The 19,702-nt window shown below is 37.9% G+C and overlaps 2 protein-coding genes across 2 annotated transcripts; both read left to right on the forward strand.

Annotated features, from left to right (window-relative positions):
* The first annotated feature begins 1,627 nt into the window (after positions 1-1,627).
* On the forward strand, positions 1,628-4,134 carry serpinh1a (serpin peptidase inhibitor, clade H (heat shock protein 47), member 1a). Its single transcript, XM_042733001.1, is given in 4 exon segments — positions 1,628-2,249; positions 2,327-2,425; positions 3,377-3,646; positions 3,707-4,134. Coding segments are annotated over 4 exon segments (1,239 nt in total). The 5' UTR covers positions 1,628-1,672; the 3' UTR covers positions 4,000-4,134.
* Positions 4,135-6,126: 1,992 nt separating this feature from the next.
* On the forward strand, positions 6,127-12,688 carry acer3 (alkaline ceramidase 3). Its single transcript, XM_042732028.1, has 10 exons — positions 6,127-6,290; positions 9,206-9,219; positions 9,281-9,333; positions 9,537-9,589; positions 10,044-10,125; positions 10,560-10,595; positions 10,935-11,029; positions 11,737-11,838; positions 12,122-12,226; positions 12,312-12,688. Exons 1-10 carry the CDS (start codon positions 6,127-6,129, stop codon positions 12,409-12,411), a joined length of 804 nt encoding a protein of 267 aa, XP_042587962.1. The 3' UTR covers positions 12,412-12,688.
* The last annotated feature ends 7,014 nt before the right edge of the window (positions 12,689-19,702 follow it).

The following is a 19,702-nucleotide window of genomic DNA, read 5'->3' on the forward strand; positions in this document are numbered from 1 at the left end:
AATGGGTCAGTTTGTTGCTGCCTTCTGTATTTTGTTGAGTGAGGAGAGTTTCCAGTTTAAATGGTTATTGGGTTTGGGGGAGGGTTATAAAAGAAAAGCATTAATTATTATAATACTCCTTTCCCAACTTCCAGAAGTTTCTTTTCCAGACTATAAAGTCTGCATGAAGGATTTGGTGTCAGGGGAAGCGGACAGATCCGAGAGGCTGCAGAAGGTGAGCTCTGAGAGGTGAGTAACAGATACCGTTACAGCTGTGAAAACAAATTTTGCATTCAGGCTTCACTTCAGAGGAGTGGAATGTGTAGTGTATGTGGTGTGTTTTATTTCATAATAGTTTATTTCATTAAATTTGAAATGTAAAATAAATGCTTGTATGAGACTTTTGAACTTTTATAGCTTTACTCAAAGGTGAAAAGATGCTCATAAGCAGCTAAGTGCTTTGATGAACTGTGTTTTTGTGATGATTCGACAGGGTTTGTTTTTGCACACGTCACAGTTCCAAATGTTCTCCACTGTTTCATCAGGCTCTGACATGTAGGCATAATAAAAGGTCATTCATTGAGAGGGTGTATCTGCACAGCCGAAGACAACATTTTGGGCTGTTCACTGGTAGAGGGGAGGGGCAAAGCTGCACAAACTGTCTGAAGTCTGATGTTCCCACAATAGTGTCAGAACTTCCTGCCATCCTGGCAGTGCTGATTGGATAACAGTTATCTAGTGTAAGAAGACTCCGGGAGCCGTGAAATCTGTATATGTGGCTGCACAGCTTTTTTTCCCCCATGAAAAGTTATATGCATCTTGGGTAATGTGATATTATATGCTACTGTTTAAAAGTTTGGTGTTCAGCAAGATTTGTATTATTTTTTTGAAAGAAAAGATGACAAGAAAAGTGACAGTAAAGACATTTATTAATGCTACAAAAGATTTCCATATCAAATAAACACTCTTCTATTCAACATTCTATTCATCAAAGAATCCTGAAACAAATATTGAAAATAATAAATGGTTCTTGAGTATCAAATCAGCATATTAGAATGATTTCTGAAGGATCATGCAACACTGAAGACTGGAGTAATGATGCTGAAAATACAATCAGAAAATCAGAAAAATACAATTAATTTTAAAATTAAGTAAAGAGTATTTTAATATTTTTTATATATTTTACTCGTTTTTAATGTTTTTTTTGTATTTTTGATGTAGTATTTGTGGGCTTGGTGAGCATATGAGACTTTCAAAACATGAAAAAGAAAAAAAAAAAACCTACCGACCCCAAACATTTGAATGGCAGTGTAAACATTTGAAACATTCTTAAATATATATACAGTATATTTATGTTCAGCAAGGAATAAGCAAGAACATGTTATGGTAAAGGATCTCTGCTCTTCCGAGAGCTTAGTGAAGTTACAACTGTGCACGTGGCAGTTATGTAACATTACAGCCTTAAATGTCTGCTGGACTTCCTTTAGCATAGCAGGCCTGTCATTAAAGTCTATGGGAATTTAAAATTACAGCTCTAATATATCTTGGCGTTACTTTCAGTTATGTGGTCAGGAACACAGTATACAGCTCTACAGATAAAGAAAACCATCTCATATTTATGTAAAATAACTTTGCACCACATTGACTAATCTTTTCTACATTTATAGGCAGTAAACTTACCACCTGTAAAATCATGTTGGTGTCAAACGTGGTTCTCCTGTGCTTACTGGCTACTGTGAGTGGGGACAAGACCCTCAGCAGCCATGCCTCCATTCTGGCTGACAACAGCGCCAATTTGGCTTTCAACCTGTACCAAAACCTTGCAAAAGAGAAGGACATTGAGAACATCCTGATTTCTCCTGTGGTTGTGGCCTCCTCGTTGGGTTTGGTGGCTCTTGGAGGGAAATCCAACACTGCTTCTCAGGTCAAAACTGTCCTGAGTGCCACTACGGTGAAGGATGAGCAGCTGCACTCTGGGCTGTCGGAGCTTCTCACCGAGGTCAGTAACTCAACAGCACGAAATGTCACCTGGAAGATCAGCAACCGTTTGTACGGGCCCAGCTCTGTGAGCTTTGTCGACAACTTTCTGAAGAGCAGCAGGAAGCATTATAATTACGAGCACTCCAAAATAAATTTCCGTGACAAGCGCAGTGCCGTGAAAGCAATCAATGAATGGGCATCGAAGTCCACCGATGGCAAGCTGCCCGAGGTGACCAAAGATGTGGAGAAGACAGATGGAGCCATGATCATCAATGCCATGTTTTATAAACGTAAGTCTTGGACACCTTTAGAATTAGGAGCAATTTGTAGATTCATTAACTAATAAGGCACTCTGTTTTCTCTCCAGCACACTGGGATGAGCAGTTTCATCATAAGATGGTGGATAATCGTGGTTTCTTAGTGCATCGCTCCTACACCGTCTCTGTACCCATGATGCATCGCACAGGTGAGGCCATTAGATGAGCATTTTCATTCTCTGTACCCATGATGCATCGCACAGGTGAGGCCATTAAAGCAGATGTGATTCCTGAAATTGAAAATTAAGTGTTTGTGAGTTAATTGTTGTTGATTTTTAATTAATTTTTTATTTATTGGTTAATTATTGGTGCAATACTAGTGTTGATGTTTAAACCATTTTTGTTTTCATATAGTTCATATTGTTTCATATTTGCCATTTAGTCAGTGTATTAAATTTATTTAATTAAACAAAAATATTTTAGTTCACAAAATTATGCAAAGGTGTAAAATTGTGTTAACAATTTTAATATTTTATTTATGAAATTTTTTTTTTGTATTTTAATTTTGTATATAAATATATTAAATTTTTTTTTTTTTTGTTTTATTCTTTAATTTTTTTTAATTTTACTTTTTTTTATTTTTCATTTTAAAGAATATTTTGTTTATCTTAAAGAATGTTAAATTAACTTCTAGTTTTACTCAATGTAATTTCAGTCAATAAAAAAGACAGTAGATTATAAAAGATACATATTTTTAAAAAGTATAAATATTTGGTTATATATTTATATGACATATAAAATGTGTATACAATTAATATATTAAATATTTAGTTCAAAAAAATACATTTTTACATTTAAAATTAACACTGGCCAGTACATTAAAAAAAAAATGTGTTCAAAACTATCATTTATATCTAATACAGTGTTCCTGTGGCTCAGTGGTAGAGCATTGCGTTAGCAGTGCAAAAGGTTGTGGGTTTGATTCCCAGGGGACACATACTGGTAAAAAAAAAAATATAGCCTGAATGCATTGTAAGCTGCTTTGGATAAAAGCGTCTACTAAATGTAAAAGTAAAACTGCTGTTTGATTTGGAAAGAAATTTCAGACTTCCTTCATTTGCCTTCACATGTTTACGTCATATAGTCATGCTGTCTTTCAGGCATTTATGGCTTCTTTGACGACACAACCAACAACCTTTTAGTTCTGGACATGGCACTGGCTCATAAGATGTCGTCTGTGGTGTTCATCATGCCGTACCACGTAGAATCCCTGGAGAGAGTGGAGAAACTATTGACACGCCAACAACTGAACACCTGGATCAGTAAAATGGAACAGAAAGCGGTTGCGGTGTCACTTCCTAAGGTCAGCGTGGAGGTCAGCCACAACCTGCAGGTAGTAAGGGTGGAGGTTGGGGTGTAACTGCAGTTTTGTAATTTTTTCTATTTATACTAGCTTTTGTTGTCATTTATTATATAATGTGTGATTTTAGTTACTAATGTAATGGCTTGCTCTGTGGACAAGGCCAAAGCTGATCTGTCCAACATCTCAGGGAAGAAAGACCTCTATTTGTCCAACGTGTTTCATGCCTCCGCCATGGAGTGGGACACGGAGGGAAATCCACCCGATACTAGCATCTTTGGTACCGACAAGCTCAAGAACCCCAAACTCTTCTACGCTGACCATCCCTTCATCTTCCTGGTGAAGGACAAGAAGACAAACTCAATCCTTTTCATGGGCAGGCTTGTCCGACCGAAGGGTGATAAAATGAGGGATGAATTGTAATTTGTTCATTTAAATGTGTGTGTGTGGAGACTTATGAATGTGTGCAAATTAGTTCGTCCATTAGATCTGCGGACCACCGTTACGTTTACTTCGAAAATTGATATTTAGGTGCCTCATAATTTTTTTTTTGTTATATGAAAATTGACATTTAATTGACTAATTTTTTTTGTTTTAAAAAATGCAAATTTTCTTGGAAGTGTATCGTGATTTTATTAATTATTATGTCCATGAAATTTGTTATAAATCCACACGAACAGCATTTTTGCTCAGGTGTTTATCTTTTTTCTTTGCGTTTTGATTGCTGGAGCGCATAACTCAATATTTTCGATTTTGATTTATTTTGATTTCTGTGTGAGTCTGTGGATTTTGTTACACACAGTGCCTGCGAGTTCACCACGCCATGCTGAAACGTTGCTCTCAGAAGTGCACACTTGTGTCTGCACTAAATACTGTGTCTGCACTAGACAGCATGTTATATGAGCCCACGTCTAAGCTTGTCAAATAGTTTTTGTCTATTGTACCAAAAACACTTAGTTGTCTAAAACGTTGTATTTGTCACAGAAAAACTCCTGTCAGGGTGAAGATTTTCAAAAACAAGATTTTGGCTTGCTGTGACTTCGGAGCATGCGCTGTTATCTCCGGCTACTGGAAACTTTTTCAGGCTTCTGATTGGCCAACATGGCTTTACAGTTGAGATTATATCGCCACCTGTTGGTTTGGCATGCTCTTGACAGTGCTTCATAGCATGCTTTTGTGTTTTCAAGTGGTCAAAGATTTTTTAAGAAACAGAATAAGGAAAAATTCAGTTTTATAAAAATACCTGTGTATGTGTGGACATGGCCTAAAGTCAGGTTAGATGCCATACTGAATTTAACGTGGATGAAAACGAGGCTCTGAAGGATAAACAATCAGTCTTTTTTTATGTTATTTTTATTTATTTATTTATTTTACAGCTCACAAACTTCAAACTGTTTTTGGAGATTTTGTCTACTGATCCCCCCCCAACCCCCTTTTCTTTCCCCAGAAAGAGGTTTGGTTAGCTGAACAATCGATATTTGTTAAACAACAGTACAACCCATTGAACGTACTTAACTAAAGTCTCTCACAGCCACTTTTTCATTTCTGTCAAACCTTAAATTTGGTGTGACCCTTACTGGTCTATTCCAGATATTGTTTTTTTTTTTTAAGATCTATCAAAAGAAAGATTTATTATTTATATGAATTATGCCACGTTGATTGTTTTGGCATTCAAACTTTAGACTTGTGGTCTGCAACTGTTTTCATACAGTCTATGGTCTGCACAAAGCTCTGGCGACATCTAGCGTGATTCGCTGCAACGACATACTGATAAGCGAATGTGAAGCCACAACAATCACTATGATCTGGATTTATCTGCTTAGAAAGAGAATCGGTTCCGCCGTTCACAGAAAGCATAAAGTCATTTATCGTTTCTTCATCAAATTTTTGACGAGACTTTCTACTCAAAAGAGACAGGTTTGTCTGTACTATCTCACATGTGAACTCTGTTATCTGATTGTGTACAACTGCACACCTATGTTTTACCTTCAACCCATAAAAAATTGATGTCGTGATAAAACACCTGCATTGTTGGTAAAAGCTGAAAAATACAGAAATCTAGTCTAATATTCAATGCAAATAGCTAAACAATCATATTATAATATCAACTTTCAAGGAAAACAGCTAATATTTCCCATGTGATATTGGCCATATATTTATATTTATATTATTTTTGTTTGGGGGGAGATTAATATTATTTAATTGTAATTGTGTATTTTTTTTTTCTCAGTTATGGTAAAAATGCTAATTTTGCATGTTGTATGATAGGTCAACAGTTTATGGACTTTGTCTTTCGATGTTCACGAACTATTCTTCAATATATGTATACATTTATATGTGTTTATATAATAGTACGCTGTTCTTTCAAAGTGCACCAGACTAGGGCAACGATTACTTCATTAAATTGAGTTACAGAAGGCTATTGTTTGCGGTGCAACTGTTATCGCACGTAGGCCCGTTCAGATTGGACGGAGCACTGAATCCGTTACCGTACAGGCAACTCCTCCCTCCGCCTGTCAATGTTGTATGTACCTTGATTTTTTTATCTTCATGTCTTCGTGGGTGGGCGGGGGGGGCTACTGGGGAACACCGACCTCAACTCTCGACTGGTGCGAGGAGAATTATGTGGTTTCGTATTACATCGCAGAATTCTGTAAGTACGTTCGAACGTCGGGCTTGTGTTCGGTACACGCGGTCCATTGTCGTGTAGGACGGTAAACACGGATGTTAAAACGGGAGAGTGGAGCGTTGTCGGAGCCTACTATGAGAAAACGTAACACGTAATATTCATGAGGCAATCATTCGCTATTGGACGATTATGAGGTATCGTCAGCATAGCCTAATTAATATTGAAAAGGCAGGTCTTCTCCATTGGAAGTGTTCGAAGCAACGTCAAAGTGACCTAATTAATATTAAAAAGCCACGCCTTGTTCATAGCAAAGTTACGAAGCGACGTCAGCGTAACCTAATTAAAATTCATAAGTATTTGTCATAGTAGGATTCGTAACTTGGCAGCCGAAGCCAGCGACCCTCTGTCCGCGTTGAATTTGTATCATAAAGCTCAATAACGAATAAGCAATTATTATAACAAATTACCTGAAAGAGAATGAATTAAACCCAATGTGTGGCAATATTTAGGGAGGAGCTTGCGCCGCCGATACTGATTTTCAGGGCCGGCGCTAGCCATTTGGGTGCCCTAAGCACAAATGCTTGACGGTGCCCCCCCCCCCTCCCCAACCAAAGAAATAACTACCATTCAGAATTTCTTAGTTAGGTTTCTCTTTACTTCCCAAATAACTGCTGCAAATGAATAATTGGAACTGAACAATGTAAACACAGAAAGATTTTAAAAGTGCAAAAAAAAGTTTTAGTGCAAATAACAGTATAAGTGTATGAATTTTACGAAGTATGAATTTTAAAGTGCACATTTTAAACGCAAATTAACCATGCAATTTATACACAGTACACACACATATATCATGTAAGACACACAACTTTGTATTTTGTGATGGCGATTAATCGAGATTAATCGTCTTTTTCCCAGGTTCCCCAGACTATTTTGACAACTCTGTGAATATGAAAATATACAAACACTGAGATTGTGGTTTTTTTTTTTTCTAATTGCAGTTTCGACTCACGCAACAGATGTCGCCCTTGGCCGAACCTCTTTGAAAATGACTGCATGCCATAGTACAACAACGAAAAATCTTTATCTAAGCAGGTCTAATTTGGCAAAAATCACATCACGTTCAGTGTGCAGGGTTTTCTAAGTTTCAGCACTGAGGCGAGATAGACATTGTATTGAAGCGAAGAAATTACAATAGGGAACGTTCTGCACTAATAGCTATATTGCAAAACACACGATGTGACACATCTGTAAACGTACGGGGAAAATTAGCTTTATTGTTGTTCATTCAAATATGACGATGAGGACCACCCAACGATTGGCCTTCCTTTCCTTTCTCAAACAAACGCATCTTTAACAGCCCAATTCAAAATTTCAAGTTTCACCCCCCCCACACAAGTTCCCCGGACCCCGTTAAAATAAAAGACTCAACATGCAGGGCTAAAAGCCCCGGATCTTTTGCACTACTAGCGCCGCGGCGACGCGCCGACGCCCCTGGACATGCATACTACACGCAAGGGATACAAAACTAACATTTTTATTTAAAACATTGTCTTACCTGCAAGGACGCTGAGCAAGCATCCCCTTCCTGCTGTCTCTTCTTTTTTCCGCCCCCGACTCTTGGTGCCTTTTCGAGGCGGCATGTCTGAGGTCGGTGTCCCTGCCAAATTTGACATTGATTGAGGCATAAATCGAACAGACCACTGGAGGTGGGGAAGGGGGGCACCAGAGGGAGACTGGCACAGAGATTCACCTTTTTCTCGACTAATTTGGTCTAGGCCTATATTACTTTTGTATTGCTTTGTATATTAACATGGCTTTTAGAAATATTTTATTTGTTATTTATACTATAGCCTATTGTGATGATGATTTTTTCACGACCCAGATTTTTTGGTGCCCCCCCAAGCACTTGGTGCCCTACGCGCAGTGCGTGATGTGCGTGTGCGGAGCGCCGGCCCTGCTGATTTTCAGTGAAATCAAATAGTGTGAACAGAAAACATCATTTCTTTCCCTCACCACGTAGATGTTTCCTTATGTTAATCGTTCTTTCATTTGCTTTAATTATAAACTGACTATGAGTATATGGTCTGAAAATGTGAGCAGTGACTCGAAGCAGCTAGAATGAAGCTAAGTCAGTTGAACGTGGTTATAAAGAACTAACAGTGTAACCGGCAGCAACATAACTTGTACTGTAAATATCCATGCCAGATTTAGTGAAGTTGTATATTTGATAATTCTACTCATACTTACTACAGTAATTGCGTGAAGTGTCGTTGGTCCCTGCTGACAGAAAAACATTACCAGCTGAAGATGGTTTGCAGGTCTTAGCTTAGAACTGTACTTAGAAAAGTACAGTAGATGATGAATAATAATAATGTAAAGCTACATTCTAAGTAAAAACTGAAAAATGCAACAATTGTCTAAAATTCAGCTAATTCATTCAATTACAGTCCTAATATTCAAGAAAAAACTGCAATATGTATGGAAGGACACAGTGTATGTAGCCATTACATCTCCATATCGTTTGCTGAAGTAGATTTCAGGTCACTGATAAGTTGGTCAAAGGGCACAAAGTGATTGTTAACATATGCAAACATTAATACTAATAGAGCTTGAATTCCAGCTGTATTTTCCTATAGGGTTTTAGGATAGCAGTGTTTAATTTAAGAATGAAACAGTCTGATTTTTTAAGCTTTATTTTAAAACATAAATTACACCCAGTCATATTTCAAACATAAGTTTGATCGCTGCTAGAACCAACAGGAATTTCAATGCCATCAAGATCAGAGGGGCCTGTTGCCTTGTGAAGGAATGTGCCATGTTCAGTATGACAAGCCGTATATATATCAATGAGGTTAAGTTGGTAGGGGCTTTTGTGCGTAAGTTGTTGTGTTTCTTAAGTAGTCTAATTGTGGTTGGTGAGCAAGTGATGTAGTGCGAAAGTTCTCCAAATCTGAAGAAACCAACTTGTGATTGTTTGGTTGTTTGATGTTTGTTTTATTTTTTAGGAATTGCTGGTACGTATCTTTCAAGAAATAAAATGTACTGTTTTTTATATTGTCTCTCTTTTCGGTACAGCCGTAGGGATTGGTTCATGGAGCTTCCACATGACACTACAGTATGAAATGCAGGTAAGCTTGGCTTTTCTTCAGCCTTTCAAAATGTACGCCTTTGTTGCTGTGCGCCTTGTTGGCTTGTTTTTGATTTGATTATTTTAGCTTTAATTCTGATTTTCTAAAAGCTGCTTTTCTAACGGTACAGCCCCAAAGCAATAGCAGTAATTCACAAGTGTCACACAAATGCTGTCAGTTTCTGGATTGTCTTTTGTTTTTAGTTACTGGATGAGCTGCCGATGATCTACAGCTGCTGCGTCTTTGTCTACTGTCTGTAAGTGGACATTTCTCACACCTGCAAAGTCTGCCTTCAACTTTGACCTCTGAACACTCATCATAAGCTTAATGAGGATCAGATGCTGTGTTTGATGACAGAAAATGCTTTTTTTATCATTAAGATTTCGAATTTCTTTTGCCATTCAAAAGTTTGGGGTCTCTGGGGTCTTTTATGTTTACCAAGGCTGCATTTATTTAATTATAAATACAGTAAAAAGTAATATTTTTAAATATTTTTAGTTACAATTATTATTTTATTTGACAGATATTTTGTTCGTAACTTATAAATGTCTTTACTGTCACTTTTGATCAATTTAATGCATCCTTGTTGAATAAAATATTAATTTCTTGCTTTCAAAAAATAAAGTAAGTAATTTACTCTGGATGCTTTTTCCTCTGACCTTTTTTTAATTTTTTGTGACTGATCTGAATGCATATCTCACATATTACAGATATGAATGCTTCAAGCAAGAGCGTGTTGTTAACCATTTGTCAGTTACATTTTTGCTGACCTTCAGTATTATTGTTAGCGTGGTAAGTTTTTTCTTTGCTGTTCTAAATTTTCCCAAAAATATACAGTGGGACACAAATGTCAGAAATGTCTACTATGTTTTATTTTTCTAATTTAGTACAAACCATTTTATTTCAAATACAATTATCAACATAATTTGAATTTAAATAAAAAAAATTAAACAATTTAAAAATAAAATATGAATATTTCTTAATATGGCGTCCATATGATCCATAATATCAAGAATGATTTAAGAATGTTATTTATTCTTCATTTAGATACCCATTATATTCCATAAAGTGGCAAAGACACTTTGCATTGCTTATCTCCTTGTTTTAAATGAATAAAATTCCAGATTTTCAATGCAGTCTCAGACCCCACTGTTTATGTACTGTATATATTATTGATATATTTTTTCCTCCATGCTCAGAAAGTGCATTTCTTTTGTCTTTTGTAGGTTTACCTGATATGGAAGGAGCCTGTGTTTCATCAGGTGAGGCCTGACTGAACATTATGAATATTTAATGTTGCATTAAGAGCTTCTCTAGTTTGGTTTTTTTAGTAGGTTGTGTTTTGTCTTTTGAGGCATGTCTATGTTTTGTATGTTCAGCTTCGGCAGTCAGTATTTGTTGTCTGTCTCTATTGTTTATGGGCATGACAGTAGGGTGTGTCTCTATTCACGCTCAGGGTGTTGAATTGTACACGAGTGTCTGTAAACACACTGCTGTGATCTCTTTGTTTAATACCGTAGGCACAACACTGTCATGTAAAGCTCATTGAAAAAAATCACCATTCAAACAGTCATATGGTTTTTGTATTGTTTGTTTGTCAGTTGGTGCTAAGTTTAAAGGTTTATAATTTTTTAATCATTTCCCCCAGCGTACTTGTGGCTTTCTTGGTGATTCGCTCTGTTTTCATAGTCACATGGTGAGTGAACGAATCCATATCACTTCCCAAATCTGTATTCACTGCATTTAAAGCACATTCTACTTTCTGTAATGTGATATATTTCCAAGTGAAACAGTTTATTCAGCAAGAAAAAAAATGTATCCTTTGGGAATAGACTGCAACAGTAGCCTTGGTTGCAGAAGTATTTTTCCATAGTAATTTAGAAAAAGTCTTTGTTGAAGAGTTACCAGCTAAAAGGTATATCACGAATTAAAAAAATGGATAAAAAATTACAAGACTGTGTACTGAACGGCTTTAATGAAAGAAAGAAATACAATCCCATTAAACACTGCAAAGGATTGGTGGAGATTTGTGTGCAGAATTATGTGTAATAAAGTTTTTCTAGCTGTTAAACACAATTATTTCAAAAATAATTTGAAATAACATGGGCTGATGGCTTCAACAAATACAGATGGCATTCATTAACAAGCTGTCTGTCTATCGTTCAAAATCAATTCCCCTATGAAGAAAATGAAAGGGATTTTTAAGTCCAGAACCCAACTGTCGCACTTTATTAACTGTATCAAGTAAAGTGGGAGTCCTGTACCCGAATGTTGCCAGATCTGAATATGAGTTTGCTAAACAATGTCTGTATTAATATATATTATGAATAATGTTTTAATCTGTGTAAATTTGTGTATTATGAAGTTAAATAAGTGCATTAACATCATGTGTGTGCTTTGCAGGGTGTATCCGTGGCTCAGAGCCCTCGGCTTTACATCATTAAGTGTCTTCCTGTTGGGATTCGTATTATGGAACATCGATAATATCTTTTGTGACTCTCTAAGGTAGATTTACATTACATTACATTACGTTTATGCATTTAGATTATTTTTTTTTTGACTATATTAGGTTTTTATTGATTTGATTTTAATTGCGTTTTTGAATTAAATTTTTTTTACAAAACCCCCTGTAAATATTAGAAGATTTTGTATATTAATATTACTTAGAACATTATTTAGATCTGTTGTGTTCTTGAGTTGTATTCTGTGGTTGACCAAGCAAAATGAGAGCAGATGAAATAAGATGAAAACCTGACGAGGTCATTGTTTGTGACTGTGTTTGGTTCAGAGCAACACGGCAGCGGCTGCCCCCTGTGGTCGGAGCAGTTACGCAGCTTCATGCCTGGTGGCACATCCTAACAGGCCTGGGTTCATATTTACACATACTCCTCAGGTACATTACTATGAAAAATTAAGTTGCTTGAATGGATGATGCATGTAAATATGCTTATTATTGTTATTTTTTTCTGTTGCCATAGCCTTCAGATTCGTTCGACCTACCTCAAGCACAGACCAAAAGTGAAGTTTTTATGTGGCGTTTGGCCGATGCTGCACATTGAATCTCAGAAGGCAAGTTGAAAAGGACCTGAGAAGAGGAAGATGGACCAATCACAGACCTCAGACAGACAGAGGTCCAGCCAATGAGCTTCAACGGCAGCAGGAAGTGACCAGCAGCTGTCGGTTTTGTTCCCCCGTTCCCTTGTTCCCTTTCCACTCCGTTTGCCAAGTGCATTACTGAGAAAGCTGCCAAACGAAGGAAAGCTTTTGTTATTATTATAGGTTAGATGAGCGGTTTGTGGTTTTGTGATTTTGCACATTATAATATGTATAAAAATTGTCCTGTTTATTTGATGGTATGGTTTGATTGGAGGGCAGGAAGAGGCAAAGGTTTTGATTTTGTTCGGTATTTTTTTTTTTGTTTCATTAGTGAGGGTAATTTATATTTGATGGATCATATCTAGTCAGACTGGCATCTCATATTTTGTACTTGAATTTAATGTACCTAACCTGAGATTATGCTACATTTTTTTTTATTTATTGTTTTTTATGCAAGATTTTGTTCAAATTAAGTTGTTTATAAATTTTTATGGGTGTTAATAAGTTGGGAGTAAAGTATGATCTTTTTCATCCTGAAGATGGGGATGACATATTACTGTAAAACATTTTACTGTTATAATGGTCATTGTTCATCTTGATTATGGGTATGAGTTCTTGAACGAATTGTTCAATTAATGATTCAGTGACTCACTCCTAATGAATCACTTGTGAGTGTCCTTGTGAAAACAATCGATTCAAGGACAGGACGGAACCAACAGTTGTATAAAAATAAATAGTTAAGCATGATTTTTGCCGTTCAAACATTTTAAGCCCCCCATGCCACCAATATGTAATTGAATTGATTTAATTTATTCTCATTTTAGGTAAACTAATTATGAATATAGTGTTGACATGAACATTTTATGAAGGAATTATTATGACTGCTAATTATATTGAGCTGAGATAAGATATTAAAATGCTGTTACTCAGTCTGATTAAAATGTAATAAAACCTTACTATCATTAGTAAATGAATGTCACATAAGCTAGATAGGCCTCCTCTCTATTATTAATTAATATTGACTTCTTGAACTGTCACAGGCCGTGCTTGCGGTCAGAAAAACAACAGTAAAGTGTGGTTATGTATGAAGACGTGTTGGCTGTTAATATCGATTCATCATTTGGTTTATGTTTTGTGCCAAGTTAATGGTTCACAATCATCTCTATGTGAAGCACAGTTGATTAAAATAAAATCTTACGTAATCCGATGAGGCGTGAGGCACAGTGTTCCCGTTAAAGTCGTGTTCGTATCACTGAGGGTGCCTTAGATTAAACTGTAGTTTATTCCTTGTTGCCTTGTTGTGCATTATATTAAATATATTCTGTCACATATCTAATGATTCAAATAAAAGTAAGAGGTCAGCATTTTCTCTTAGAGTAGAAACGTACTAACAACAGGAAAATTACTGCCATTGTCACTGCAGTATATTGCCTAAATCCACTGACTCACTTCTGTAGATATTAGGCAATGCATTTTTGGACCTCTAATTATGCTTAATGACTGAAATTATGTGTTATAATAATGAAATATTGTGGTGATTCATGACTGTATATATTTGTTATTGTATTTTTGTATTTTTGGTTATGCTTCCAGCATTGTCCTGTAAAAGCCATTTAATGATGGATGTGTGTTTTTGTATACAGTGCTATTATTTTTAATTCTAGGCTATTAGGCTATAGACGTTGTTTTAATAATTCAACAAATTAAATGAATGTACTTGGTTAAACACAATAAAACCATCCTGTTAATTTCACAAATTCTTTTTTAACACCTGTACAAGTTGTTAATATGAAAATGTAAGTGTGCTAGAACTACATTTTAAATAGGCTATGAGTTTCTATGATTAATGAGTTCAGATTGGAATGGTAAAACACACCTTGCCACCGTAAAAACAATGGCTGTATCAGTGTTGTAACAGTCGAGGGCGCCACCATAGTGAACTCTATACAGCTGTGCACACAGACATGTAAGACAGAGATTCTGTGAGTCATTTCCCGCCTTGGAAAATAAGCATGTATGAACCTCTGGAGCTCATACGCTCAGGTAAACTGGGGAATTCTTCACGACGTCAGAGATTTAAGGTGAACACTCGTTTTCGGTTGCTTACATGGCTTCTGACTGTATAAAACTGGGAAATCCCTTTTATATCATCATGATACCTATTTGACATTAGATGAGATAGTGGTATATGTTATGACATTTATTTAGAATAACATTTAATTCACAATTCATTACATATAGTTTTTGTCACACCAACTATTTAAGTGATTGCAAAAAAGGTTTAAAAGGTGATTAAAGGCGATTAAAAGGTGATTAAAAGTAGCCTATAGTGAAAACTACATCAATGACAAGTTAAAATATACATTTTCCACACAGTAAATTCACATTTATTGTGTTTTTTGTCATGTTATTTGTCAGAGCAGGGTAAACTGGGTACATCTGTGTTTAATTTAGGCTACTCTTAATAAATATTTTTCTCAGCTGTCCTGTGACTGATCAATGAATCATTTAAGCCTGAATGAACTCTGGTCATAACCTAATGTGGTCTTAAAGCTCGTACAGTCAATGTCAAATTAAATGACATAAAGCTATGAAACATAATGAACTATTGTCTCAGTCAAAGATTGTATTCGTAAATGTGTGGGGGGGCATAATGAGTAACAGTCAGTCTATAAATTGATACAGAAACATGCACACATTTTATAGTACATCTTTATATGTTAAAAACTATACTCAGAATGCCTGAGCAGCATTTCATAAAGTGTAACTTATGATTAAAAATAATTAAATTAAAAAATAACCCATATTGTGAATTCTAATAAATCTGAACCAGCCAGTCTTTTAGTTGAGACAGAAGTATTTTATTTTAACAAGAGTGATCCCTATTGGGAAAAAAACATGTTGTAAATAAAAAAATCCCCTGACTCTATTGTGAACCAACAGCTTCATGTGTTACTAACACTACCGATAATACTGTTAACAGCAGATGTAGAGGGGGTGCCAGATTCTAAGGAAGCAGTGACAACATCATTTAGACGAGCTGATTGCAATATTTTTGCTTAGAGTAGACAATCAGTTACAGCTGAGAAAATCTGTGTTTGATACAGTGGGTACGGAAAGTATTCAGACCCCCTTAAATTTTTATTGCAGCCATTTGCTAAAATCATTTAAGTTCATTTTTTCCCCCTCATTAACGTACACACAGCACCCCATATTGACAGAAAAACACAGAATTGTTGACATTTTTGCAGATTTATTAAAAAGAAAAACTGAAATATCACATGGTCCTAAGTATTCAGACCCTTTGCTCAGTATTTGTAGAAGCACCCTTTTGATCTAATACAGCCATGAGTCTTTTTGGGAAAGATGCAACAAGTTTTTCACACCTGGATTTGGGGATCCTCTGCTATTCCTCCTTGCAGATCCTCTCCAGTTCTGTCAGGTTGGATGGTAAACGTTGGTGGACAGCCATTTTCAGGTTTCTAGAGATGCTCAATTGGGTTTAAGTCAGGGCTCTGGCTGGGCCATTCAAGAACAGTCACGGAGTTGTTGTGAAGCCACTCCTTCGTTATTTTAGCTGTGTGCTCAGGGTCATTGTCTTGTTGGAAGGTGAATCTTCGGCCCAGTCTCAGGTCCTGAGCACTCTGGAGAAGGTTTTCGTCCAGGATATCCCTGTACTTGGCCGCATTCATCTTTCCCTCGATTGCAACCAGTCGTCCTGTCCCTGCAGCTGAAAAACACCCCCATAGCATGATGCTGCCACCACCATGCTTCACTGTTGGGACTGTTATTGGACAGGTGCTGAGCAGTGCCTGGTTTTCTCCACACATACTGCTTAGAATTAAGGCCAAAAAGTTCTATCATGGTCTCATCAGACCAGAGAATCTTATTTCTCTGTTTTTTTTTAGCAAACTCCATGCGGGCTTTCATGTGTCTTGCACTGAGGAGAGGCTTCCATCGGGCCACTCTGCCATAAAGCCCCGACTGGTGGAGGGCTGCAGTGATGGTTGACTTTCTACAACTTTCTACCATCTCCCGACTGCATCTCTGGAGCTCAGCCACAGTAATCTTTGGGTTCTACTTTACCTCTCTCACCAAGGCTCTTCTCCCCCGATTGCTCAGTTTGGCCACACGGCCAGCTCTAGGAAGGGTTCTGGTCGTCCCAAATGTCTTCCATTTAAGGATTATGGAGGCCACTGTGCTCTAAGGAACCTTAAGTGAAGCAGAATTTTTTTTGTAACCTTGGCCAGATCTGTACCTTGCCACAATTCTGTCTCTGAGCTCTTCAGGCAGTTCCTTTGACCTCATGATTCTCATTTGCTCTGACATGTACTTCTTCTTCTTCTTCTTCTTCTTTCGGGTTTAATGGCGGTTGGCAACTAATCTCAAAGGTGCATTATCTGACATGTACTGTGAGCTGTAAGGTCTTATATAGACAGGTGTGTGGCTTTCCTAATCAAGTAAAATCAGTATAATCAAACACATCTGGACTCAAATGAAGGTGTAGAACCATCTCAAGGATGAGCAGAAGAAATGGACAGCACCTGAGTTAAATATATGAGTGTCACAGCAAAGGGTCTGAATACTTAGGACCATGTGATATTTCAGTTTTTCTTTTTTAATAAATCTGCAAAAATGTCAACAATTCTGTGTTTTTCTGTCAATATGGGGTGTTGTGTGTACATTAATGAGGGAAAAAAATGAACTTAAATGATTTTAGCAAATGGCTGCAATATAACAAAGAGTGAAAAATTTAAGGGGGTCTGAATACTTTCCGTACCCCATGTATATTTTCTAGAATCCATGAAACACTTCTGATGAACAGCCGTGACAATCAGCTCACTATGGCTGCACTGATGTTTGGGGGGAAAACTGCAGAATTCTGCATAACACATTGTGGTGAAATGTCTTAATTGGAGCTGAGAGTACATGATAAGCATGCATTGGCGACATACAGAACTTTGTGGCTTACAGGAGTGGAGCTGTAGATACCATGTGGGCTTGGCTATGACTCCATTCACATTACCAGGTTTTTATGACAGTTAACTAAGACACAGGATAACGTATGCAAACAAAAAAAATGTATTCAGAAATCCACTTACAATGGAAATCTGGCAAGGAAGCAAATGTAAACGTGTTTTGTTTGGTTTTACAAACTGTCAAGTCAGACAAGTCAGAATTATTTTATTTCTGTTTTAACAAAATACATTTTTTTTTATTTATAAACCAAAACATGCACAGAGGTGGCATTTTTAGATGTATTTAATCAGGAATCACTGTATATGGATCAAAGCAGAAAAGCATATTGAGTGTCTGAGAGTCTGAGACAGGCTTTCGGTCAAAAGTCCATTTAGAGACCACTGGGAAGTAGATGCGGACTGAATTAAAACAATATCTATGTTGGGAGCTAAAGTATTTTAAGGAGTTAAAGTAGGATTTTTACTCTAAAAATTTAAACAAATTATCCAAAATAATATGCAACCTTACACCCCTGCCCTATTTACAGACATAATATCTGCTTTTATGGCACTGATTTAAGGTATTATAAACTTGAATGCTTTCATATTTCATTCTGATAGTGTGTTTGATGAAACAGTTACACTAATTATAGTGAAAAAGCCAAATGCTTTTCAAATGGCAAAGCTTTTTTATGATGACACAGTCATGTTCCTGCAGATTGTGTGTTGAGAGATTTCCCACTGTGTGCTTCTAGCAACTATATTAAAGGAAAAGAAAAAAATGAAAACTCCCCCTGTACCCCACAACACCGCAGGGCTGACTTTTTACGTGCACGTTTTGGCTTAAACTTTTGGATCACTAGTTCACGCTTACGTATTATTAGCTGAGGTATGGAATGCATATTTGGCGTGCTGTCCGGGGAAGGGCTCCGAGCTCGGGAATGGCCCGAACCTAGAGTACACCCCCTTCCCCATCTAGATGTAAAATGAACTTGAAGTGAGGAGTTGGGGTGGAGGAGGGATGCTGATAAACTGTCAGTGGATAGAGGTAAGACAGCGGTATTTATGCTGTGGTATTGATTACTTGATTGTGGTCCACCGGTGTTGATTAGGCTAATTATCTAACGCGCTCCTCCCGAACCTTGTTAATAAACCATCATTTCACTAGTTCACGCTTACATATTATTAGCTGAGGTATGGAATGCATATTTGGCGTGCTGTCCGGGGAAGGGCTCTGAGCTCGGGAATGGCCCGAACCTAGAGTACCCCCCCAAAAAGCAATTGAACAAAGGACAGCCACCAGATTAAGAACGCCCCCCAAAAATAGCTTGTAAGTACTGGCGGGGGCTAATTTTTATTTTCCTGAGAAGTCAGCTGGTTGGCAGGCCGGAAGAGCCTATGTACTCCGGTGGGAGCGACTTAAGCGTTGGAAGGGTAGGCCCTACAAGCTGCTGGTACCGGACTGCGTGGTTTGGGGCGCCCGGTCGGTAGGGCTCGAGCCGATGCTCAACGGGAACTCACCGTGTTGGAACGGGTGAGCCCTACCGGCCGATGAGGAGGATGAGGGTGATTGTAGTGATTGTATAGCCCGACCGGGAGGACCCGAGTTGCCTCGACTGGAATAGGTCACGGTGTCAGCGTATGGGCCCTCAGGCTGATGAGCCCCTGCTATTCAGTGGGCGAAGGGCAAATGGCTGACCGAGAGGGCCCATGAAGCCTCTGACTGGAGATTAAGACTCAGGACAACGGACGTATAGAAGTATAGAAACCTGACCGGGAGAACTCTCGCCAGACGTCTAAAGGGAGCGCACGCATCACACGGGTAAGCCTCGCCGGACGGGGAGAGTGAAAAGGAAAACCCGACTGGGAGGTCTATCGCGGCATCCGATGGGGTATCATACTCAGAACATCGAACGGGTAAGCCTCGCCAGGCGGGGTTAAAAGATGTGAGGATAGCAGAGAGGGTTTTAGGCAGGGTTTGGCGGGAGGTCGAGACTCAGTGTCGGACGGTTAAGCCTCGCCTACCGTCAAATGGAAAGGTAGGTTTCGTGGCTGGGAGACTCTTACCGACGTCCGAAGGGAGCACATGCATCGAACGGGTAAGCCTCTCCGGATGTAAGATGGAAGAGGTAAAATTAAGTGGCCAGGAGGCTCTCGCCAGCATCCAACAGGGACTTCCTGCTCACTGTATCGGCTGGGTAAGCCTCGCAGGCCATAGAATGGAAAAAGTTTGTGTGGCCGTGAGACTCTTGTCGACATCTTATGGGAGTTCACTACTCACTGCATAGGACGGGTAAGCCTTGACGACCGTAGGA

This window comes from Cyprinus carpio, chromosome B10 (assembly GCF_018340385.1).
Source record: "Cyprinus carpio isolate SPL01 chromosome B10, ASM1834038v1, whole genome shotgun sequence".
Taxonomy (NCBI): domain Eukaryota; kingdom Metazoa; phylum Chordata; class Actinopteri; order Cypriniformes; family Cyprinidae; genus Cyprinus; species Cyprinus carpio.